The following is a 20384-nucleotide window of genomic DNA, read 5'->3' as shown; positions in this document are numbered from 1 at the left end:
GGGCTGAGGTGGGGGGGGGGGGGACACTACTTCAAGATGAGAGAAGTCTTCATGCGGGAAATTGCCACAACAACGTTTCTTGTACTCTCCAATGTTGTTGGGGTAATTTTGGAACCTTCTTAACATACTAGTATGCCCCGTTTTTTTGTCAGCTCTCTCCATCAAAGGAGTGGGGAGAGCTGACAAAAAAACGGGCTATTAAAGTTAAGAGGGTCAACCTTTTCCCCAACAACCTCTGCTTGGAGAGTACTTTGCAGTTTGAGTCGCAACCTACATGTAGCTAGAAAACAAACAACCCTTTGTTCAATATAATAAGTGCAATCCATAAGGTGTATTATGATCCAAGTGTAAACAGAAACATTTTGTCCCGTTAGCGACTCTCTCCAGTGTACACATGGTGATGGTTCTAAGCAGACACCGGTGACGCATCCTTATGATACTTCCAGCCGAGCTGTGACCCTCGGTGCCACCCAAGTCGGCCCGGCTCGCAGCACCGATTCTCCTCGGTAGGGGTAACGAGGTCCAACCGAGAAAACTCACATCTCGAGCAGGTTCCCAGAGGGGGCACCGTGTTTCCAAATCGGGAGTATGAATATTCATATATCACCAAAGTGGGAGGGGCCGGTGACTTGCCCCCCTTTGGAGGAAAGCGGGTATATTAGCGCCCGGAACCTTTAACAACATACATGTGCCCTTGTTTGAGCGAGCTGAGAGTGTTACTGTGCATCACTTGGTCTCTGACACTTCAAAAACATCACTCCCATCATCCTTAAAGTTGGAGTAGGGGCGACTTTAAGGACATCAGGACAGGATGGAGTTTGTGGAGCTGAGCAGCTGTAGGTTCGACGCGACGCCGACGTTCTGCGACCGTCCAGCCGCCCCCAACGCTACGGTCCTGCCTGGCGAGCACTTCGCCGTACCGAACGGCTCTTACGATGACCAGGGGGACGGACACGTCCTGGCGCCGGGCCCGTCCTTCCACGGCCCGGGCCGCTGTCTGCTCTGGGCCTGCAAGGCGTGCAAGAAGAAGACTGTCCCGGTCGACAGGAGAAAGGCCGCTACCATGAGAGAGAGGCGTCGTCTGGTCAAAGTCAACGAAGCCTTCGACATCTTGAAGAAGAAATCGTGCGCCAACCCGAACCAGAGGCTACCCAAAGTTGAAATCCTCCGCAACGCCATCTCCTACATCGAGCAACTCCACAAACTTCTACGGGACAGTAAGGAGAACTCGTCGGGAGAGGTCTCGGACACCTCCGCCCCTAGCCCCGGGTCCTGCTCGGACGGAATGGTGAGTGTGTCTCCGCCCGTTACATGTTAGAGACCGGACAGGGACGGATCAAAACCCGAGATCAAACGACAAGCGAGTCAACTCGTTATCCCCCTTGTCAGGCCTGACTTCCGTTGTGTATAATTAGTTAACAATCCCGACGATAAGCTTCCGAAACTTTGCAATCGACCACAGTGGGGCGCTATTTAGTACATTTATTAGATAGTAACACAAAATATTACTAAAATGTAGAATACTAATGGTCGCCTGTCTTACGTTGCTGTAGACATTGATGTGTAGTTTGTGGTTACTCGCGTTTCTTCAAATATATGGGTACCGTTCATATATGTACGCTGGAATTAATGGGTAGCGATGTCTCTTTATGGCAGTGCGTAGGAGGAAAAGTTCCCATTGCAGTTTTACTACATGAGAACCATATCTATGACGCAGTCCGTCTGTACAATATGACGTTAGCAGCCTTTATCTGGGTCTTACTATCGCTTAATTCTCCCGGCCTTGTTCCATATTTACTCCGGCTGATTCGCCCGAAAATGGCAGTGCGATACATCTGATATCTAGCTCTGATAATGGCCTCCTAATGACGTGATTCAGTCCGTGGGTAGTTGCGCGATTTCAGCTTCACAGAGAAACGTTCAACTAGTGATGTCCGCCGCTCTCATCTGGTCTTCATTACACAAACCTACGTTGTGTTTCCAAGTGGGGTCAGCAGGCCCCTTGCCCCTCGGCTATCAACTCCCCTGCACGACTTTGGTTCAGTAACTTTTCAATCTGTACTGCAGATAAATTTAATTTAGCAAGAAAAACAATGTTGTCCCATGGAAGCAACACTCATTACCGGGGTTACTGGTGACAGAGTCGGCTACAAATGGGTGGTGGGGAGGTAAAATATGATCCGTGTTTAGGTTGAGGTGTGGGGAAAGGCGACTGTCTGACCCCAGACTGAATGTAAACCGATACTAGAAGTACCTTTTCTGGTGGCGATCCGAATACTCGAGCCGTTTTCTTGGGGAGAAGCCAAGACAGAACTGTTTCTGTACTTAATTGCTTTTGACACTCGTTCCGTTACATTTTGTACACACATATACAGAGATAGACTACGTCAAAGATATCAATCTTGTTGTTTGATAAACAGTGATACTTACAGTTTTTGAGATTTACAAAAGATATAATTTCTAGCTACAATCGAAATATGGGAAATCACTAGCACTACTTCGGCAAGCGTAGACCTAGATGTCTAGAACTGGGTATAAGGTACTATCAAGTGTAGCCTAGATACCATCCTAGTTGATTCCTAGTTAGTTAAACGGGGCTCCTATATCCCTAGGGTGGGGAGGGGGGTGGAGCCCTGGCAAACTTACCAGGATGGCACTTGCTATATCTAGAGTACAATTTATATCTGACGTTGCTAATGATTTCTTCCCCTGTCTCGTCCTTGCAGGCCGCCCACAGTCCCCGCAGCTTCTGTACCGACACATCCGGGAACTCGTCCTGGGAACACGGCGACGGCCATCACCATGGGAACGGTGAGAAATGTTTCATCCTACCTTCCTACAGAAAACATGGACATGCTTTTCACAGAATCTCGCTTTCCGTTGTCTCACTGAGAAATTCGTTTTGAAGTTAGCATTGAGTCGAGACTTCGGACGTTTTCATACTGGTTATGAACCATACTAGTATTTTATCACACACCCCAAATCCCTATTCAATTACCAGCTAGCTACAATTGCAACTGCTTCATGATTCTTATAATACCAAATAAATGACGCTGGTGTGTTACGCCGAATGGCGGTTATACCGGCTATATAGATACAGATACAGACGCTGCATATAGAATATATTGGTACTCTGATATATGGAACGTAGTCGGAGTGGTTGAAATCAGCTTAATACATTGTATTTACTAAACATTACTGCACATAGTTGCCAGTTCACCAATCAGAACATCGCTTCTTGTAGGCTTCTTGTTTTAACGTCCATAAAATATACATTTATAGTTTGTTAAGCTGTTTTAACGACCATAACATTGCGAAGTGATTTGTAATTGAAAGTGATAGCGTAAGCAGGCACATGTACCCCAGCGTGATACCTACTATTGGGTTACTGTCTGTCTATAAATACATGGACCTATAAAATAACGCACCCTTCAAAACGGGTTTATAGGGGGATAGTAAGACCATATTTCATGATCATGCGTTTTGCACAAATTACAGTTGAGGAATTGAAATACATGTAATTCGTTGAGAAGAGAGATAAAGAATAAATTGCTGGTGAGAAGTGGAATAGATTCTAAGATAGCAATGTTGACATTGAAATCTGAGAGGATGCATCATTTCCAGAATATTCCAGTCACAAATCATCAGTATTTATGGAAATGTCAATAAATGGAAATCGCCCATAGTTTTGTGACTTGTAAGAAATACTTTCAGATATATGTTTTGGTGCTGTAGCATACTACAGTAATTAGTAAGAAATTACAAAGAGTTACTCATAATATTTGCTTTATTTCTATCCCTCAAGCGACCAAGATATTTTAGTAACGTCAATATGACTTAATCTGCTATTTCTGATAATGATTTTCATTTTCATCTTTTATGAATATTGTACATTTTTATAAGCATCCAGTCACAGTCACTTAAATCGTTAATAGATTAACGCTAATTTAGACAACTTTTTTCAACCTTTGTTTAACATTGAACGATCACATTCTCTTCGGCCGTAGCCGCTCTTCAAGAGTTCAAGAAACCAGAATGAACATTTTCTCAACGTCAAGTCTGAATTTTGTGTTTATGAACATTAATGATTAATTGTACTTAACATAAATTTCTTCTATTTCTTTTTTTGCCTCTGATTCCAATTCCTGTCATAATCTGTAGAAACGTAAGCCAGAAAAAGAATGTTTATTTTTTCTGATCAAAGTTTTTTCCTGTTCTCCTTCAGGTCACGACAGCCAGTCGTGTGGAAACAACGTATCGAGTCTGGACTGTTTGTCGCTTATCGTGCAGAGCATTTCCGCCATTGAAGGCGAGGAGAACAACAACGCCTCGAGCAACCCGCCAAGATGAAAGACAACCCGCTTCAAAATGGGGAACTGCAATTTATATTCGTGCCATCGAAGAAAGGAGCCATCGGGGACCATGTGTATATTTCCAATGAACTTGAATGGACTTGAGAGAAGTAATTATTATGGGAAAAAGCCGTTATGTTGTTGTTGTTGAAATGGTTGTTGTCCTATGCCTTTTGTGAAGTCTCGCGAGAGATAACGTGACGACGAGATTTTGGAACGACTTCTGAGTTGAATGTAAACTTTACTTGTACATATGCTGTACATGTATATACTTGACTTTCTAGCTACACTGTGTTTCGTGCTAGAAATAAATGTTTCCAATTGTGTGTTTTCTTACATACTCGTGTTCGCTGCATTTCTTTTCTTGAAGCACACTCAAGTCAGGTACCATGCACTGAAGTCTTCATAACGGACAGGATAGTCCAATATCAAAACGTCTAGAAATTATGCAATAAATTGTTGTCCCTGAGCCCAATATTGCCCTCCCCCACTCAAGACTTAATTCTACGTTCGGTCACTTCGTTAGCAGGGTAGCTCTAATTATAAACTTAAAGAAAGAGATGGGCACCATGTCCGATGATGATACGTGGTTCTTCTCAACAAGATGTGCCTAATTTGAGCTGACGTAGGCAGCCCTGCCCCAGGCAGACGCCTCCCAGTCTGTGTTCCCTCCACCCTCTAGTCTCTTCCCCGGTCTCAAGGCACCAGACCGTCTCTAAGTATCCCATCCATCCTCCAAGACGTTCAGCAGAGATTAGCGCAGATTTGGCGGGAAGGAGAAGTGAAATAATTGAAAGTGTAATTGCCGTCCGCGCGGTTATCTGTGACCCCTGACTCACCTCCCGGTAATGTGACCTTGCCTGTAGTAATTCTGGTCTAACGTTACGAAACCTGGCAGGGAGACAAGACTGCGTCACAGGCAAGCCGCTCTAGTGACTACTGCAGCGGAGCCAGCGCTTTCTGGACTGTCAGCGATGTTTTGCGCTACTCTCCAAGCAGAGGTAGGTGGGGAGATTGTGACCGTCTTATCATCATATGCCCCGGTACCCGCCCGCAGGCCCCACCACACGTTGTGGGTGTGCTGACGGAAAACGAGGCATATGACAAGACGGCCACAATCTCCCCACCTACCTCTGCTTGTGGGCCATTCAGGGTTGCCAGCAGACATTCAGGCTGTGGAGTTGGAAGAACAGAACCATCCAGTAGAAATGGGATAGTTGAAAGCCTATTTCTCTACCATAACCTGAACTACTTCTATTGATTGATAACGACGTTATCACCATCTACTCGACAGGGGAAGACGGCGATAAGTGCATGTCGTTACTCGTCTTAGTACGTACAAAAAGGTGTACGTACTGTGGGTGTGCGTGTGTATATGTATGACTTCGTGTTTGTGTGTGTGTGTATGAGTGTCTGTGTTTTGTGTGTGTATCTCTGTGTGTGTGTGTGTGTGTGTGTGTGTATGTGTGTGTATGTTTGTGTGTGTGTGTGTGTGCGTGCATGTGTGTCATGTATGTGTGCATGTGTTTGTGTGTGTGCGTGCATGTGTGTTATGTGTGTGTTTGTTTGTGTGTACTGCATTTGTGTGTGTGCGTCAGTGAGTGTGTGTGTGTGTGTGTGTCTGTGTGTGCGTCAATGAGTGTGTGTTTATCGTACATTACAAACGGTCCTCTTTAGAAATCCGATATGGAGCCAATTTCAACCACACATCACGTATGCGCGTGGCACCTGTGTGTCCCGGGTTACAGTCTTGTGTTCTATCAAAGTTCCCGGACCTCTTACAAAAGAACACCGGGTCACGTCCGACCCACGTCCGGGGACCAGACATGACGGCGGCCGGCACCGCCTTTGAAATGGAGATAAGGTCCCAGCTCGGGAGCGTTCACACTTGGCACAATCAGGCCACATTGGTCACGCAAGGCTGACGCCATCTTGCACCATCCACTGACTCCATAACTCCACACCTATAAAGGCCCCCATTCCACTCGACGGCGGTCGCGCTGCGACCTCACAGCGACCTAAATCGGATATGTGTAACCCTTGATTACATAATTCAGATGTCATGCAAAATGCAAAAGTATGATTGAAAAGACAAACAAAACACACAAAGCGTAAAAATATTTTCGTTTTTCATCTATGAAACTCGTTGAGCGCTCTGTTAGATTTTAGGTCGCAGAGCGGCCGGTCTCAGCAAGGTCGCCGCCCTGCTAGTGGAAGGGGTGTGACTAGATTTATCGTTGTACATGTACAATCGCGCTACATGAAATCAGGAGGGGAGCTGGTAGGCTTTATGCCGTGCGTCGTCAGTGAATATTTCCTAAACCCCTACGAAGTATGGGCAATCCAGAAACTGAGAAAAGTTTTTGGAGTAGGCTTTTCATATTTAATGGGAGCAAGAGACCAGTACCTGTTCTGAGCCTGTAGGCAGACATGTCGACAAGCGGTAGGTAAAATCCAGAGATTTCAGACAGTACACATGTAACCTACATGTACAGTGTGATCAAAGAGCTTCTAAACACGGACTAGCTTTGAAGCTCCGTCAAGTGATGAAAACCACCAAATCGCGGGACAAAATCGTCTGCAAATTTCTTCATCGTAACATCAAACAAACAGAAGAACGTCAGATATGAGAAGCACTTTGGCCTGGTCACGCAATGGTCTGGACTGGGATAGGGAGCGGGCATCTTCTTTCATACATAAAGGACTGTTGGGACAAAGAACAGAATACGATATCCTTATATAGTCAACTTGGAATCTCAAGTAGAAAACTAAGAAGTGAAAGATTAAATGATGACCTAATAAAGTCGGAAAGGAAATGGACTAGCCATGTAGGAAAAGAGAGGGGTTAGAAGAATGGAAAGATCTTCTTATATAGATAAATACATGTATGTCTCCGTGTGCCTTGAAAAGGGAAAAGAAACTATCAATTCTATTTAGGTATATAGCTTTACAATAGTAAATAGTGTTTAGTACAGTATCAGCATATAGTGCATGTATTCTATCATTTCAGGTTTGACTGCTTTACACCCATTAGACCACGTGTGGTCACCTGTGCATTTAACCCTTTGTGAAGGAATATGCAATAAAGATTATGAAAATATGATCTCTTATCAATGTCAGCGCTGCTTTCCTCTAGCCTCATAAGTTACGGCCTGTGTCTAAGAAGCCCGTCTTGCTCCATCTTGAAGACGTTAGCTGAACGTGCCCAGGTGAAGCGACACGTTTTACCGACACCAGCACAGTTAGTACCGACCAGACTGTTCAGGGGAGTTGACCGTGAACAATGCATTACAGAGGCGGAGAATTGGGCTATCGTCAGCCGAGGAGGGGGTCCGGCAACCCGCCACAAGTGGAGCGGTCGCGTGCTGAACCCTCATCCACTCGCTAATTATCCACAACCCCCACGGTACCGGAGTGAGCACAAACCGGGGGGTAAAGGAGGAGGGGCCGTAACTTTACACGTGCCTCAAGATGACAGGTGGAGGTAGAGAGAGTAGGTAAGCTGGGATGTGGTGAACTTTAAGTCTAGATCTAGAGCTAATGGCATTGAACTCTAGTTTAGAACGTGAAGGATGGCGTGTCCAGGAAATCATTTGTGATGCAGAGATGTCGAGATCTATTTTTATAACGGTATCAAAACTTATAACTAATAGCAAAACCAAGATACTGTTTCTGGGCCGGAAAAAACATATATAGGCAGGTATTCATGTGTAACACTGGCTGTATGTCTTTATACAGCGAACAAATACAATAATTCAATCAAAAAGTATCATCCAGACAGAAAGATTTCTTCCTGACATTCAAACGTGGTAAAAGTTAAACCTAATGCATCTTGTAGCACCTTCCTCTTTGAATAGTCATTTTCATGTTCTTTTCTTTATATCCTTGTATACATGATGTATTCTGTAAGTATTGATGCTGTGTAAGGTGTAAACAGAAGGGATCCATCTAGGGAGCTGGGGTGATGAACAGCTTAGACAATACGTGCGCCCGGAGTCCTACCCAAGACACAACACATCCACACACCTGCCGGAACGTATTTCTCCAGTCTTCTGTCACGGGCGCGCTCCTCACGGTTATTTCCTTTCTTAGTCATCGCCTGCTCCAAGACGGTATTGTCTTGAGGCGTAAGGGGAGACGGGCTACAATCGTGGATTAATGATCACTGATACGTCAGATAATCTGCGGCGACATCTCTGCCCAAATATGAAAATCTGCGCCGAATTAGCCTCGATTTCCTGCGAGTTAACCGTGACTGTGACCTCTAGGGGTCACGACCCGCGGATGACCCCCGAGGCGTGGCCGACCTTTTATGGGTAAAATCGGAGGACAGGGGATCCCAGTAGAGGAGGGGCTTTATCTGCTCGGCAGAGGCGATGAAATGTCGTACAAGACTTCTGGAGACAGCCAAGATGTAAAGCCGATAAAAGTAAGGACTGGCAATTAAGGAGCGCGGGTACTTGGGATGTGTCACATTCTGGACGTGCTGAGGAGATCAGATGACGTCATCAAGATGGCGATTTGTTTGGCTATTTCATTCTGCCACTGAAGTTACGACAACATCGCGATATGGCCGTTATCTGACAGTGCGACATCTCATAGGGGCGCTGACGTGAGAAGTCCACAAATATTGATGAATATCTTTGTTGTTAAGTGGGTACAAATACGAAATACCCATCAACAGCAATCATTTTCAAATTTGGTCAGATTATCATGTAACGGAGGGCTGGTAAGCTGTTAACATCGTTTTTGGTCATTCCTAGTAGTATTCCTGGTCATAAAGGAAACAGAAAAACTAAAGATTAATACGCAACTGAAAGGCTGAAATTCATATACATTTTGAAACAGACTGAATGAAAAGAAAGAGAAGCACCGTGTGTGTGCAGGTGTCTTGCCGACTACCACCCTTCCATTTCAAATCGTTTGTTTGATACCTGTTGTATGTGCTATTGATGTTTTCTGCTGATCAATAAACCCAAGTCCAACCCCTATTCAGACTTCAGGTAGCCTACTATTCGTCACTACACATATTTTCCGATGGAGCCGATTAAAAAGAAATCAAAAGCCTTGTCATCATTTCTATCCCACCTAACACGACTACACCACACCGCCGTAGAGTTATTACAGATATCACCAGACTTAGTCTCCTTGTGTCTGGATCTTATCCAAGATGAGGACAATAATCGGAAGCGACGGTTGCCAAGATGCCTCCAGAAACAATCCCGGAGAGGATCCATTCCGCCCGGGCAAGTCGCTTCCACAGGCCCGGGGCGAACGGAAGGAGGGCGGGGCCGGATGTCAACACAATACCGGGGGAACGCGTGGAGGCTTTTCCCCTGTTACGTCTAAAGACTCATCGAATACCATGTACCAGTACAGAAAACAGGGACTGCAAAGGTGTTGTTCATCCTAAAAAATCTACAGGTCTTTGCTGTTTTGGTGTCCAAAAATTCAAGCGTGAACACAATACCGGGGGAACGCGTGGAGGCTTTCCCCGTTACTTCTAAAGACTCATCGAATACCCGGTACAGAAAACAGGGACTGCAAAGGGGTCGTTCGTCATTAGAAAACTTTTCTACACATTTTTGTTGTTACTCTCAAAGTATCTTGATATTGGCTGAAATAAAAACATTAACCGATGCCTTAATTCGGCTCCAGTTGAGTTGATTTTACCCTAAAAAGAAGAGTTAGTTCATTGGTCCTATTCCTCCTAACGATAACTTATAACCCTCTAATGCAGAACCTTCTGGAAACGGCTGAATGGCTCTTTTAGAGTATTTGTATACTGATTACGTAGCGTATGATATGCTAGTTCATACCGAGTTCATCATTGAACCTTCTTGGTTTTCATATCTACTGAGTACTGAAACATCTACTCCTTCCGAGAACCATCCAAACACAAAGGCACCATACATCAAGACCACGCCTACTCCTAGCTTTGCTGAAGTCAGCGTGAACAGAAGATGGTAGGTCGTATGTCAAGTGCCAGTCCCGAACGTGTGGTCACGTCGCCCTGCCGTCCAGCGCGCGGCGTATGCGGCGGTATTTGGACAGTTGTTAGTATGACAAGCAGGAATCTTGTGGGGATTACGAGCCCAGACCACGGCACGCGCAACACGGCCTGTCGGGTCACTGGGGTAGCAAGCACTTGTGCTGAGATGTGGAGATGTTGGCCTGCACTTGTATCCAATCTTCTGTAACAAGCGTGGAGCGGAGAACGATAGCATGGTTTTCTCGCTATAGCTAAGCGATTGCACACTCATGACACCTTTCTGTGTCAAACTGGTACATAGTCATAGTTTTTCCGTGCAACACGTTTTGCTGTCTATGCAAAGCATTTGGAATTTATTTTCAAAGGGCATTTACAATCTTTCGACCGGTTTTTCGTCGTAAGGGTTGTTCTAGACTTTCTCTTAATCAGACAAAATTTTGTCTACAGCTGAGCAACGACAAAAATGCACTTGCCGTTCGCGATTGTAAAACAAATACCAAACGTCCGAACAATAGACCGATCCTGTCGAACACCATATCGAACAAATAGAAGACCCATAGAACCCCCTGTTCTATTCAGAGCACCTCCGTCAAAAACAGTGTTGGCGGTGCAGAAATGGCACGTGTAAAGCAGGGTACGTATATCTGGGACAGGTTTTCCACTGTATTGGTTGAATGCATGCTCAGAACAAAAACGAATTTAAAAAGAAAATAGATCGGGCACTCAAGGAGAGGAATCTTGTACCACATGCTGACTACTACAAAGTCCGCTAGCGCAGAGTTTCGTCTCTTCAGTTACTGGTGTGTGAAACTGGTTAACTTGAAAATGAACAGGGAAGTGAAAGGATGCATTTTAATTCTTAGTTACTAAATACCATGCAGCTGTTATACATGCAGTCAATACAGTGGGAACCCTGTCACAGATATATGAACCCTGTTTTACACGTGCATCGACTGCTTGTCAGAAACTGGGCGCTGATGCCCACCGACAAGGGAAAACTATGCGGCGCATACCGCTTTAACATTGACCGAAAACATTACGCTCTCACTGCAAGTACATCTACCCCCTCCTTAGACAACTCTACCTGGTGGATACAGCCTTCAGCAAAGAAGACATAGCATTCTTATTTGGCCCGCTTTGAAAGGGTTTCAGTGCCACAAAAGCTAAACCGAAGTCTGTGGCATTATTTTCAAGGTAGCCGCGGCGGCCATGTTTGGTCCGTCAAACCCTGTTTTTGACGGAGGTGTTCGAAATCGAACAGGGGGCGTGGCTTTGGGATCGGTCTATTCAGGCCTGTAAACTAACGATCCCTCCAACACGGTCCGGGTCATGCCCGGTGTCCGGGGTGACGGTAGGATATCTGCCGGGGTGGCTATATATAAACCCCGGGTGGTTATTCGATCCCTCCCGCTGAAGAATGACACCAGTCTACTCATACAAATCACTGGCATAGTCCATAAAGATCATCAATGAGCCATGTTACCCTTACCTTTATGTGGGGCGTTTCTCCATTTGGTAACCTCGTCAAAGCCACTTGTTACAGATCCTGATGATGTATAGGAGACGGGTGCAGAAGTAAACGATGTTCCTGAGACATCAGTACCTTTAATGGCTATAAATGTGTGATGTTTTATGAAAGTCCATTTTCCGTCGGCTTTTGAGAAATGCAAAGCTTTAGTCTTTAAGTATTGGAGTATTGAAGTATAAAAGCGCCGTATCCAAGAAATTGTTACACATCCTAGCAACATTTTTACTTAACCATGTTCTAAATAATAGCGGCAGCTAAAAGACTACCCAAAAAGGAATTGTTTATTTACGTTGTTCGATGTTTTATAAACAATTCTTCTTTAGATACTACGGTGATTACTTAAGCACTATTTTCACGTATAAAACATAATGCGTTTGTTGCTTATGATAGATGTACCGTATGCGTGGTTGTGGTATCTGCCTTGATTTCTGTCAACTTTTGCCGACGATCACAATGATTCAATTGTACGTTGTTCCTAAGACTGATATTTCCGGCTTGGTTATCTGGGTTTGTATCACAATACATCAGGGAAATAGCTGGCCCCAATTTTTCCAGTTGTCGAATTTCGCCGACCATTCTAAAGGGTATAAATAAACAACGCGGTGTCGCCACGTGCCGGGAGTTTAACTGCAAGTGAGTCAGACTCCCGGTGGGACACAATGTGTGGATGGAGAGTCCAGGGTTCAAATCCCATTCAAAACTTTTAACAAGATGTTATAAAATTTTACTGGAGTACGTTTAATTTTGACTACGTCTTCAATGCAAATGTCACAAATGATCAAAGTTGAGATAGAGGTCTAGGAGGATGTGCTATTCTTTACTAAACAGATTACTCTTCTCCAATAACTACATCATCGAACGCTTGCTGAAATCGGACGCCTACTACAGAAACTCGCAACACCTACGGCTTACTGTGTATTTAGTTTATCAATCTGCATGTTTGTATTTCCTTTGGTATCTGTATTCAGCCTGTATGCTTGTTAATGTATAATGCTGTCATGGGTTTAAATACCTGAAATAAAGAATAAATGAATTTTTATCATCTGTTTATCTGTGCCGATACGCTGATACATGCTCATAACGGTAGAAGGAAAATTTCTTTTGTAAGTCAGTAAGTTAACAGAAAAAAAAGGATGACAAAAAAAATGACTTTCTATGAACCTCAGAAAACGACCACTCAACATTTTCACCTCCACCAATGCATCACTGTTCAAGGTCATGAACTAAAGTCACACGAGATTTCGCGATAACACCTGTAAACCACGTGATGTCACGCAGGTGGCTCCTTCCGTGTCTTCAGGGGACAGTGCCACACGTTTGACAAATGGTTTAGAACGTCGGAACCCTCTGGACTTTTCATCATTGGTCACGGCAAATTAGGGCACTTTCTGCAGGTTTTTCTCGGCCCGACAGGATGCCCGCCCGGGGGACGGGTCCAGCCGGCGGTGCCGGCACGTGGCCGTCCCGCCGTGTTTGTGTTAGCGCCCGGTGATCTCTCCCTCCCGACAATTCGGTGACAGCTCATAATTGGAACCGTGCCGAACATTTGGAAGCGTGGTCGGGTAACCAGGCAAAACTCATCCGACGATTTTACGGGTCGTCCGACGTACAAAGACGTATTCAGTCCAGGTGTCACTGGGACAAATTAACGGCATTGTCTGGGGGGTGGGGTCACTAGAGTCACATATGACACAAGATGTGCGCTCTTTAGCATAGAAAAGGTAAGAGGGCCTGGATGACTCAAGGGCGAGGGACTCTAAAGATCACGAGTAGGAGGGAAACGAAAAGAAACCCTGTAGAGAACCAATAAATGACATCATTCCATTTTCCTTGTCACGGCAAAAATCTAGGATAAGATGCCGAATGACCTTATTCATTCTTACATAGAAAATCTACTTTTCATTATTGTAGAACAGAATGATAATGGTGAATTATTTCAACAGGTAATTGGAGACGTTGGTAGGGCACCATCGTAAGTCTGGAACTAGTGCAAATAAGTTTGTAACAGTCTTTTTCTCTTTGTTGCTGATCATTCTACTTTATTTCTAGACAATGACTCTTATTCATCGAGCGTTTAAAACAAACTTCATATACGCCAACTTACAGTATACAACAGAGGGCAAATAACCAGGAAGAATTGCACGTGATTTCCATTTTTGCCAAAGCGGAGATGTCGTTTTTTTTTCTTTCCGTGTTGACGGTTGGATCTGAAAGTTTTCCTTCTATTTCAAGAAAGGGTACCTACCATGATCGTCCAACTTTTCTGTCTCTGCCAGAGACAGCCAAAACCTGACTGCCATGCAGCAAGGGTGGCCATGGCGACAATAAACGACATGGACTTCTGATAAAGTCTTGGGTTAAAAGTTTCAACATGTCGTCTTTTAATTTTAACGAGTAAGAAGGTTAGCATGGTTGTTTTGTTCCACTGTCAAGTCTGGAGGAAAATAAATCGCCTCGCTTATGGCCTCAGTCGGGCGAAACGCCGTCATGTATCGACTGAAAGTTCTCCTCAGTTGTCTGAGATGTCAGAGCGTCGGAAGTCCCCGTCTGTACGTGGAGAAACTTTCCCTGACTCCTTACCAAATCCAAACATATTGGATGCCCTAAGTTGTTTAGTTAACCTGATATCAACAGCGTGCTTGCGCCAGGGCTTTGTTCAGGACTAGTATGTACTAGAAGGACACGTGTGTTAGACTGCTGAGATGTCCGGTTCATTATAACAACCTTAAATCTAGAAAAGGACCTGGGAGTGAATGAGTTGTAAATCCACAGCAAGACAGTATGGTCTCACATGGACCACACGTATTGCACACGTTGTACCGAAAGAAAGTACTAGGGGATTCTGATATGATCGTAAGATGACTGCCTCCCTAGTTAGTTAACCGGGGCTACCATACTCTCTCCTAACTACAAGAACTCCTACATTTAGATTATAATATTTCTTTTGGACTTTCACATCTTATCAAATTTTAACGAATTGCTCTGCTAGATTATTAATGAAATATTTCGTCTGACGAATATTGTTTGATTAATAACACTAAACAGACAAATAGACTTTGTTTGGCGTATTTATGTAGAACGTTGTAAAAACGTTTGCGTGGCGAAGAAAAAGAAGGGGAAAGCTTCGTGCCACGTTGCTCGGCTCACCCCGATAACTGCGACAGTGAGACGGGCCGGCTGTGTGGTCCCGGCGGGACCGAGTGCAGCACGAGCCCGGCCAGCTCCCGACTCACCCCCGTCCAATCGATTCGCCCCGCTGTCCGTCCTGAGCCCCTGACATGATCCGTCCACCCACCCTTCTCCTGCAACATGTGGAAATTCACTTCCACTTCTGACCCGTGTTTGCGTGAGCGGCTCGTCCGACACGCCGATTTCTCAAATTTAACCCGATGCCATTCATTTTCCAACTATCCCTGTCAAAATGGGTTATTGTGGTTGGGAGCCATCTTTCAAAACTGTCATCATCATGTGTTTTACGTTTACAGGATCTACCACAGCGCCGGGATCACGCCTATAGCTATGCCCAAACATCAACAAAACAGTTGTGTGTGCATTTCTTTTGTACAGCTTAACTTTTGTACAGCTTTGGTGGAATGATGAAATTTTTATAGAGCACTCAATGTATTGTTATGATAAAATTTCAAAAGTAAGATGGACGTAAAAACGCGCCGTGCGTGTACAACACCAACACTTCATGATTCAGCGAATAAGGCGTGTTTTCATGCGAAATTTTTTGAAAAACTTTTTTCAAAGACATCTTCACTTCCAGTATCAAAATATCATGTGTAACTATCTTGTCAATTTTCCCTACTTGAAAGGAGGTTGATTTTTCTCAGTAAATCTGTGTTATGCGAGGTCAACAACTTCGAGGCGACGCGCACGTCCGCACACAAGGTAGTGAAACAAAGGTTCCTTCACCAATGACTGACACTGACTCAGGTCAAGTCAAGACATGTCTCCTACGCCTTCCACTGAGGGCCACCACAATAAGTTAACCAGAGGGGACGCTGTCCGGAAGTAAAGTTTATTGACTTTTCATGTCCATTTCGCTTGCTAAGATCCCGGGCACTTAACCCTGCTATATTAGTGCGTGACTCTCAAATAAACATCTTTGGCTAGGTGAGGAAAGAGTTCACAGTAATAAGCACTAATAGCGTTAATAGTTGAGATCTGATTTCAAGTACAGTGCTTTCTACTACATTTGCTTTCTAAACTTGCCCCTGTGCAACACACTCCCAAAGTTAATCATCGCTAGTCATACCACATTGTATTTTGTAGACGTGTATTGCCATTTTGATACCACGACAGTTTTCCTGTTTATAATGAAAACTTTTAGTGTATGTTTTCGGTCGAGACGAAGGTAATATGGGATCAACATCCCAAATCCCAATTCTAGTCCCCTTTTAGTTTTAGCTCTCGTCGTAGGCCCCATTGAACGATTGTTCTCCGATACCAACATACTCTGCACATCTGACGAGACCCTTTATAAGGCTACCGACATTCAAAGTGACGTCATCAGCAGCCAATGAGCGAAGTCGTTCCAAAAAATTGGCAAAGACAGCCAACAAGTGGTAATGGTACACGTGCCCGTCGCCCTCCAACCTCAAACTTTAGTCAGATGGCTGATGGAAAATCTGATATTTGTGATTGACAGGCGCCCCAACCCTCTACATGCGTGACATGATGATAAATTACTTGCGGGTAGAGCTAATTTGTTGTTAATCTGATTTTATCTTGTCTGAGGCAAGACCGACCTTCTCTGCAGTAAATTCGACGTTTTTGAGTGCCCCTACAAATGTATGATTGGTTCCCGTTTTCTTTTTCACTCACTCACTCACTCACTCACTCACTCACTCACTCACTCACTCACTCACTCACTCACTCACTCACTCTCACTCATTCACTCTCATTCATTCATTCATATACACACTTATTCATTCATTCATTCACTCCCTCTCTCTCTCTCTCTTTATAGCTCTCACACTCAATCATTTGTTTCTAATTTCATACTTTCTAATTATCTATATAATAAACTATATGCATCTATCATAGTGACGCCAGTGGCTAGGCTGGTCCGGCTCACCAGTCTTTAGCCTAAATACGTTTCACCGAAAAGCATCATTTCTGTTTTCTTCTTGAAGCATGCGTCAAGTTTATGGGGAATAAATGATCTTCTGCACCTCCCAGAACTCTTCGTACTAACCAGGTAGTTGACTGGAGGGGGTGTTGTGCGTAGGTGGTCCGTTTTGACGCGGTCTCCCTTCTCCTCCAGTCAGCACCTTGTGCGTTTGGATGACATCCGTACAAATTCAGACCAGAGGAAACAAAGCACCGTAAAATAAGAACCACACCCCAGGGTCACGGAGAGGTGGGGGGTCGCGGGGAGGACTCTGGTCATGGTTCTGCTCGAGATAAGGGGGCAAAGGTCAAGTGTAGACTATAGGGTGAAGGTCAGGTGTAGACTATAGGTATCAGCCAGGTGTAAACAAGGGGTAAAGGTCAGGTGTAAACGAGGGGCAAAGGTCAAATGTAGACTTTGGGTATCAGTCAGGTGTAAACAAAGGGCAAAGGTGAGGTGTAGAATATGGGTATCAGTCAGGTGTAAACAACTGAGGGGCAAAGGTCAAGTGTAGACTTAGTTAGGAGGTAAACTTATGTGTAGACAAGGGGCAAAGGTCAGATGTAGAGCGGTCTAAATTGGAAGAACATCCTACCTGACGGTAAACTCTACTCTATCTCTACTCTGCTCTAATTTGGACTATAGGTATCAATCAGGCGTAAACAAGGGGTAAAGGTCAGGTGCAGAGTATATAGGTATCAGGTGTAAACAAAGGGTAAAGGTCAGATGTAGACTAGGAAGAAGTAACGGTCAGGTGCAGACCATCGATTCGGCGGTGTAAAGGGTTGGTCGGATCCTGTATTTTTATATTTTCAAAGGGCAATGTTAAAATTGCAGGGATGACAATCATGTCTTGCAAGACTGAAAAGGGGGAGGGGCACACACGACCAAACAACATTATACATATAAATCATCATCGCATCATACATGATTATCATTTTGCATTATTTTACACCAGGTTCACATAGAGTAGCTGTAATGTATCCATCAGAACTGTTGTCCTCTAGACTAGACCTGACCTTCTCAGTCCCCAGTGAGACAATGGTCGACCTCTCATCTCTATCCCTTTACCCATGCAGGTGCTAAACCACAGGGGTGCCACATATATAGACGGGCTAATATAACACAGAGAATGGATGTATTGCTTTGTTTGGTACGGGGATGATATCAGCGATAGATATGCGTATACAGTAACATTACAAGTCTTCATAACCAGTTACTGCAACGAGTGTCGTCCACTGACTATTATACCATTTTAGTAGGAAAGTACAGGGTCATGATCAAGTACAAAAAGATATGAAATTCCAACCTGTTCTGTGTTTTTCCCACAAGCTGGGAAATCAGTATCCAACCAAACATGTCCCGTTCGCCTGTATAGGTTAGCCTACATATGTGGGAATGTCCATTCTTGTAGTTTGTTCTCTCAGCTCTCACGGCCCTGATAAGGACATTGTAGAGCCTGTCCTAAAATGAGTTTAACTGTAAGGAGGAAACTACAAAACCGGACACTTCATATACGGGCGGACATGCCGGTGTATCAAGGCCACTACTGCCTACAATGGTCACGGAGATAAGAACAGAACACAGTCAAACCTGCCCAAGAAGACCGCTTAGGGGACGGACAAAATCTGGTCTATGTGGACAGGTGGTCACTATACACAGGATTTTTCATATTTATGTGAATGGGTAGGGTTATATATAGGACCAAAAAGGTGACCACATTTGGCCAGGTGGTCCTTTAATATGTCACTTGTACAGGCGTGACTGTACTCTAGCCCTCAACAAGGTAGTTTTCGAACATCAGAACAAAGACTCTTTGTCGGTATATGAAAATGTAATTGCTCAGGTTTGTTGAATCGTGCGTGGACCAAACCTTTAATGAATCCTGACGCCTTCCTTCCACACTCTCCGTCTTAAATTTGTTTACAACCATACGGTTACTCTTGTTGACAGTTATAATGACATTGGCCGCCAAATTAAGCCTATCTAGATCCAGAGAAACCTTTAACGGCGCTAACTTCCAACATCGCTCAGAATCATAGGGAAGGAATGTAGTTTCGCCCCTGTTGAGTAAAGCACCGTTCCCTGTAGGGTGTTTGAGGGCAGACGTCTCTTGTCTCGTGTGAACAAAGATGACACTGTTGTTCCGTCAGGCCCTTCTATGGGCATGTGCACCGCCTCCAGTCCCGCTATCTCCGCACTGCGGATTAGAACCCCAGCCAGGAGGGGTCAGAGGTCAACAGGAGGGTCAGAGATCAGTGAAAGTGAACGCCGTTTGTCAGATAGATAAACGAGGGAACAGTCAGTAACGATACTTCACCGGCAACGCCGCGATTTACACTTCCAGTCTACAATGCCTTCAGACTACATAATTCTTACACATCACTTCTGTCTAGATTGCTCATATAAAACACAAAATTACTTTTGAACTTGAATTATATTGTACCTGAACTTGAATTTCTTGTGTACCTAAATTGTACCATGCGCAGTCAAGTTATGGTCTTTTTGACTGACTGACAAAGAGAGAGCTCAAATAAAACTGGATCCTTTCATCCAGGGCAGTTGATAAATAATAAGCAATTACCTACTTCTTGTTCTGGATTCAAATTCATTCAACCAATAATTTCGACAGAAGCGGAAACGCTGATTGTTGTTTTAATGAACCATATTTGAAAAAAGGCTTGATGAACTTGAAAGTCTTCCCCAGAAAAGAATCATTGAATGTCACAAAGCGTTTCGCGAAACGATAAGGGTTTCGGTAGCTATTCCTAATTAGCTTTTAATTAGTCCGCGGTCTCGGTTGGTGGGGCGGCTCGATTGGGATCGACTTACACAGCCATACCGGGTCTGTAATGAGAGTCCTCCCTATCAACCCTCACGATACTAATGAACTTAAATAGGTGGAACTATACAATCGGCTTTGTTTACAGTCATCAGCCGGGGGCTTTGGTCCGGACTCTGGGGGGAATGCCCAAAAGGCCGCGCGGTGCTCCATGGGAAGTATCGGGTAACACGCTATCAAATGTAAAGAAAACAAAGCGGTGAGTTAATTTTGGAGGAGTTGGCGACATTTGAGAAGTGGTTTTGGTGAGAAGGGGTGCTGACGCTTCTGGAAAAGTGGTCGGTTCAGACGGGATATTTTTAGTCCTGCAGAGAAGCAGCATTTACTAGAAGAAGTGTATGGAATATTCATATATGCCAATATATTGCGTGTATATCGCAGAGACCCTAAACAAAAGTCAATATCTAAGTAAATCGAGCAAAATTGCAAACAAAACTATGAGCCAATACATAACAAAAGCTTCAGTCGTTTTCCTCAAAGCTCCAACTCCTTTGTCTATTTCTATCACTATAGTTTAACAACGATTCTTTCTATGACTACAACCCAACACA

The 20384-nt window shown here is 44.3% G+C and overlaps 1 protein-coding gene across 1 annotated transcript; it reads left to right on the top strand.

Moving 5' to 3' along the window:
• Nucleotides 1-682: 682 nt before the first annotated feature.
• On the top strand, nt 683-4688 carry LOC136421989 (transcription factor SUM-1-like). The gene is made up of 3 exons (XM_066409591.1): nt 683-1288; nt 2727-2811; nt 4226-4688. Exons 1-3 carry the CDS (start codon nt 812-814, stop codon nt 4348-4350), a joined length of 687 nt encoding a protein of 228 aa, XP_066265688.1. The 5' UTR covers nt 683-811; the 3' UTR covers nt 4351-4688.
• Nucleotides 4689-20384: the final 15696 nt, after the last annotated feature.

Source organism: Branchiostoma lanceolatum, chromosome 16, assembly GCF_035083965.1.
Source record: "Branchiostoma lanceolatum isolate klBraLanc5 chromosome 16, klBraLanc5.hap2, whole genome shotgun sequence".
NCBI classification, from domain to species: Eukaryota; Metazoa; Chordata; class Leptocardii; order Amphioxiformes; family Branchiostomatidae; genus Branchiostoma; species Branchiostoma lanceolatum.
This window is presented reverse-complemented; position numbering and strand designations above follow the sequence as displayed.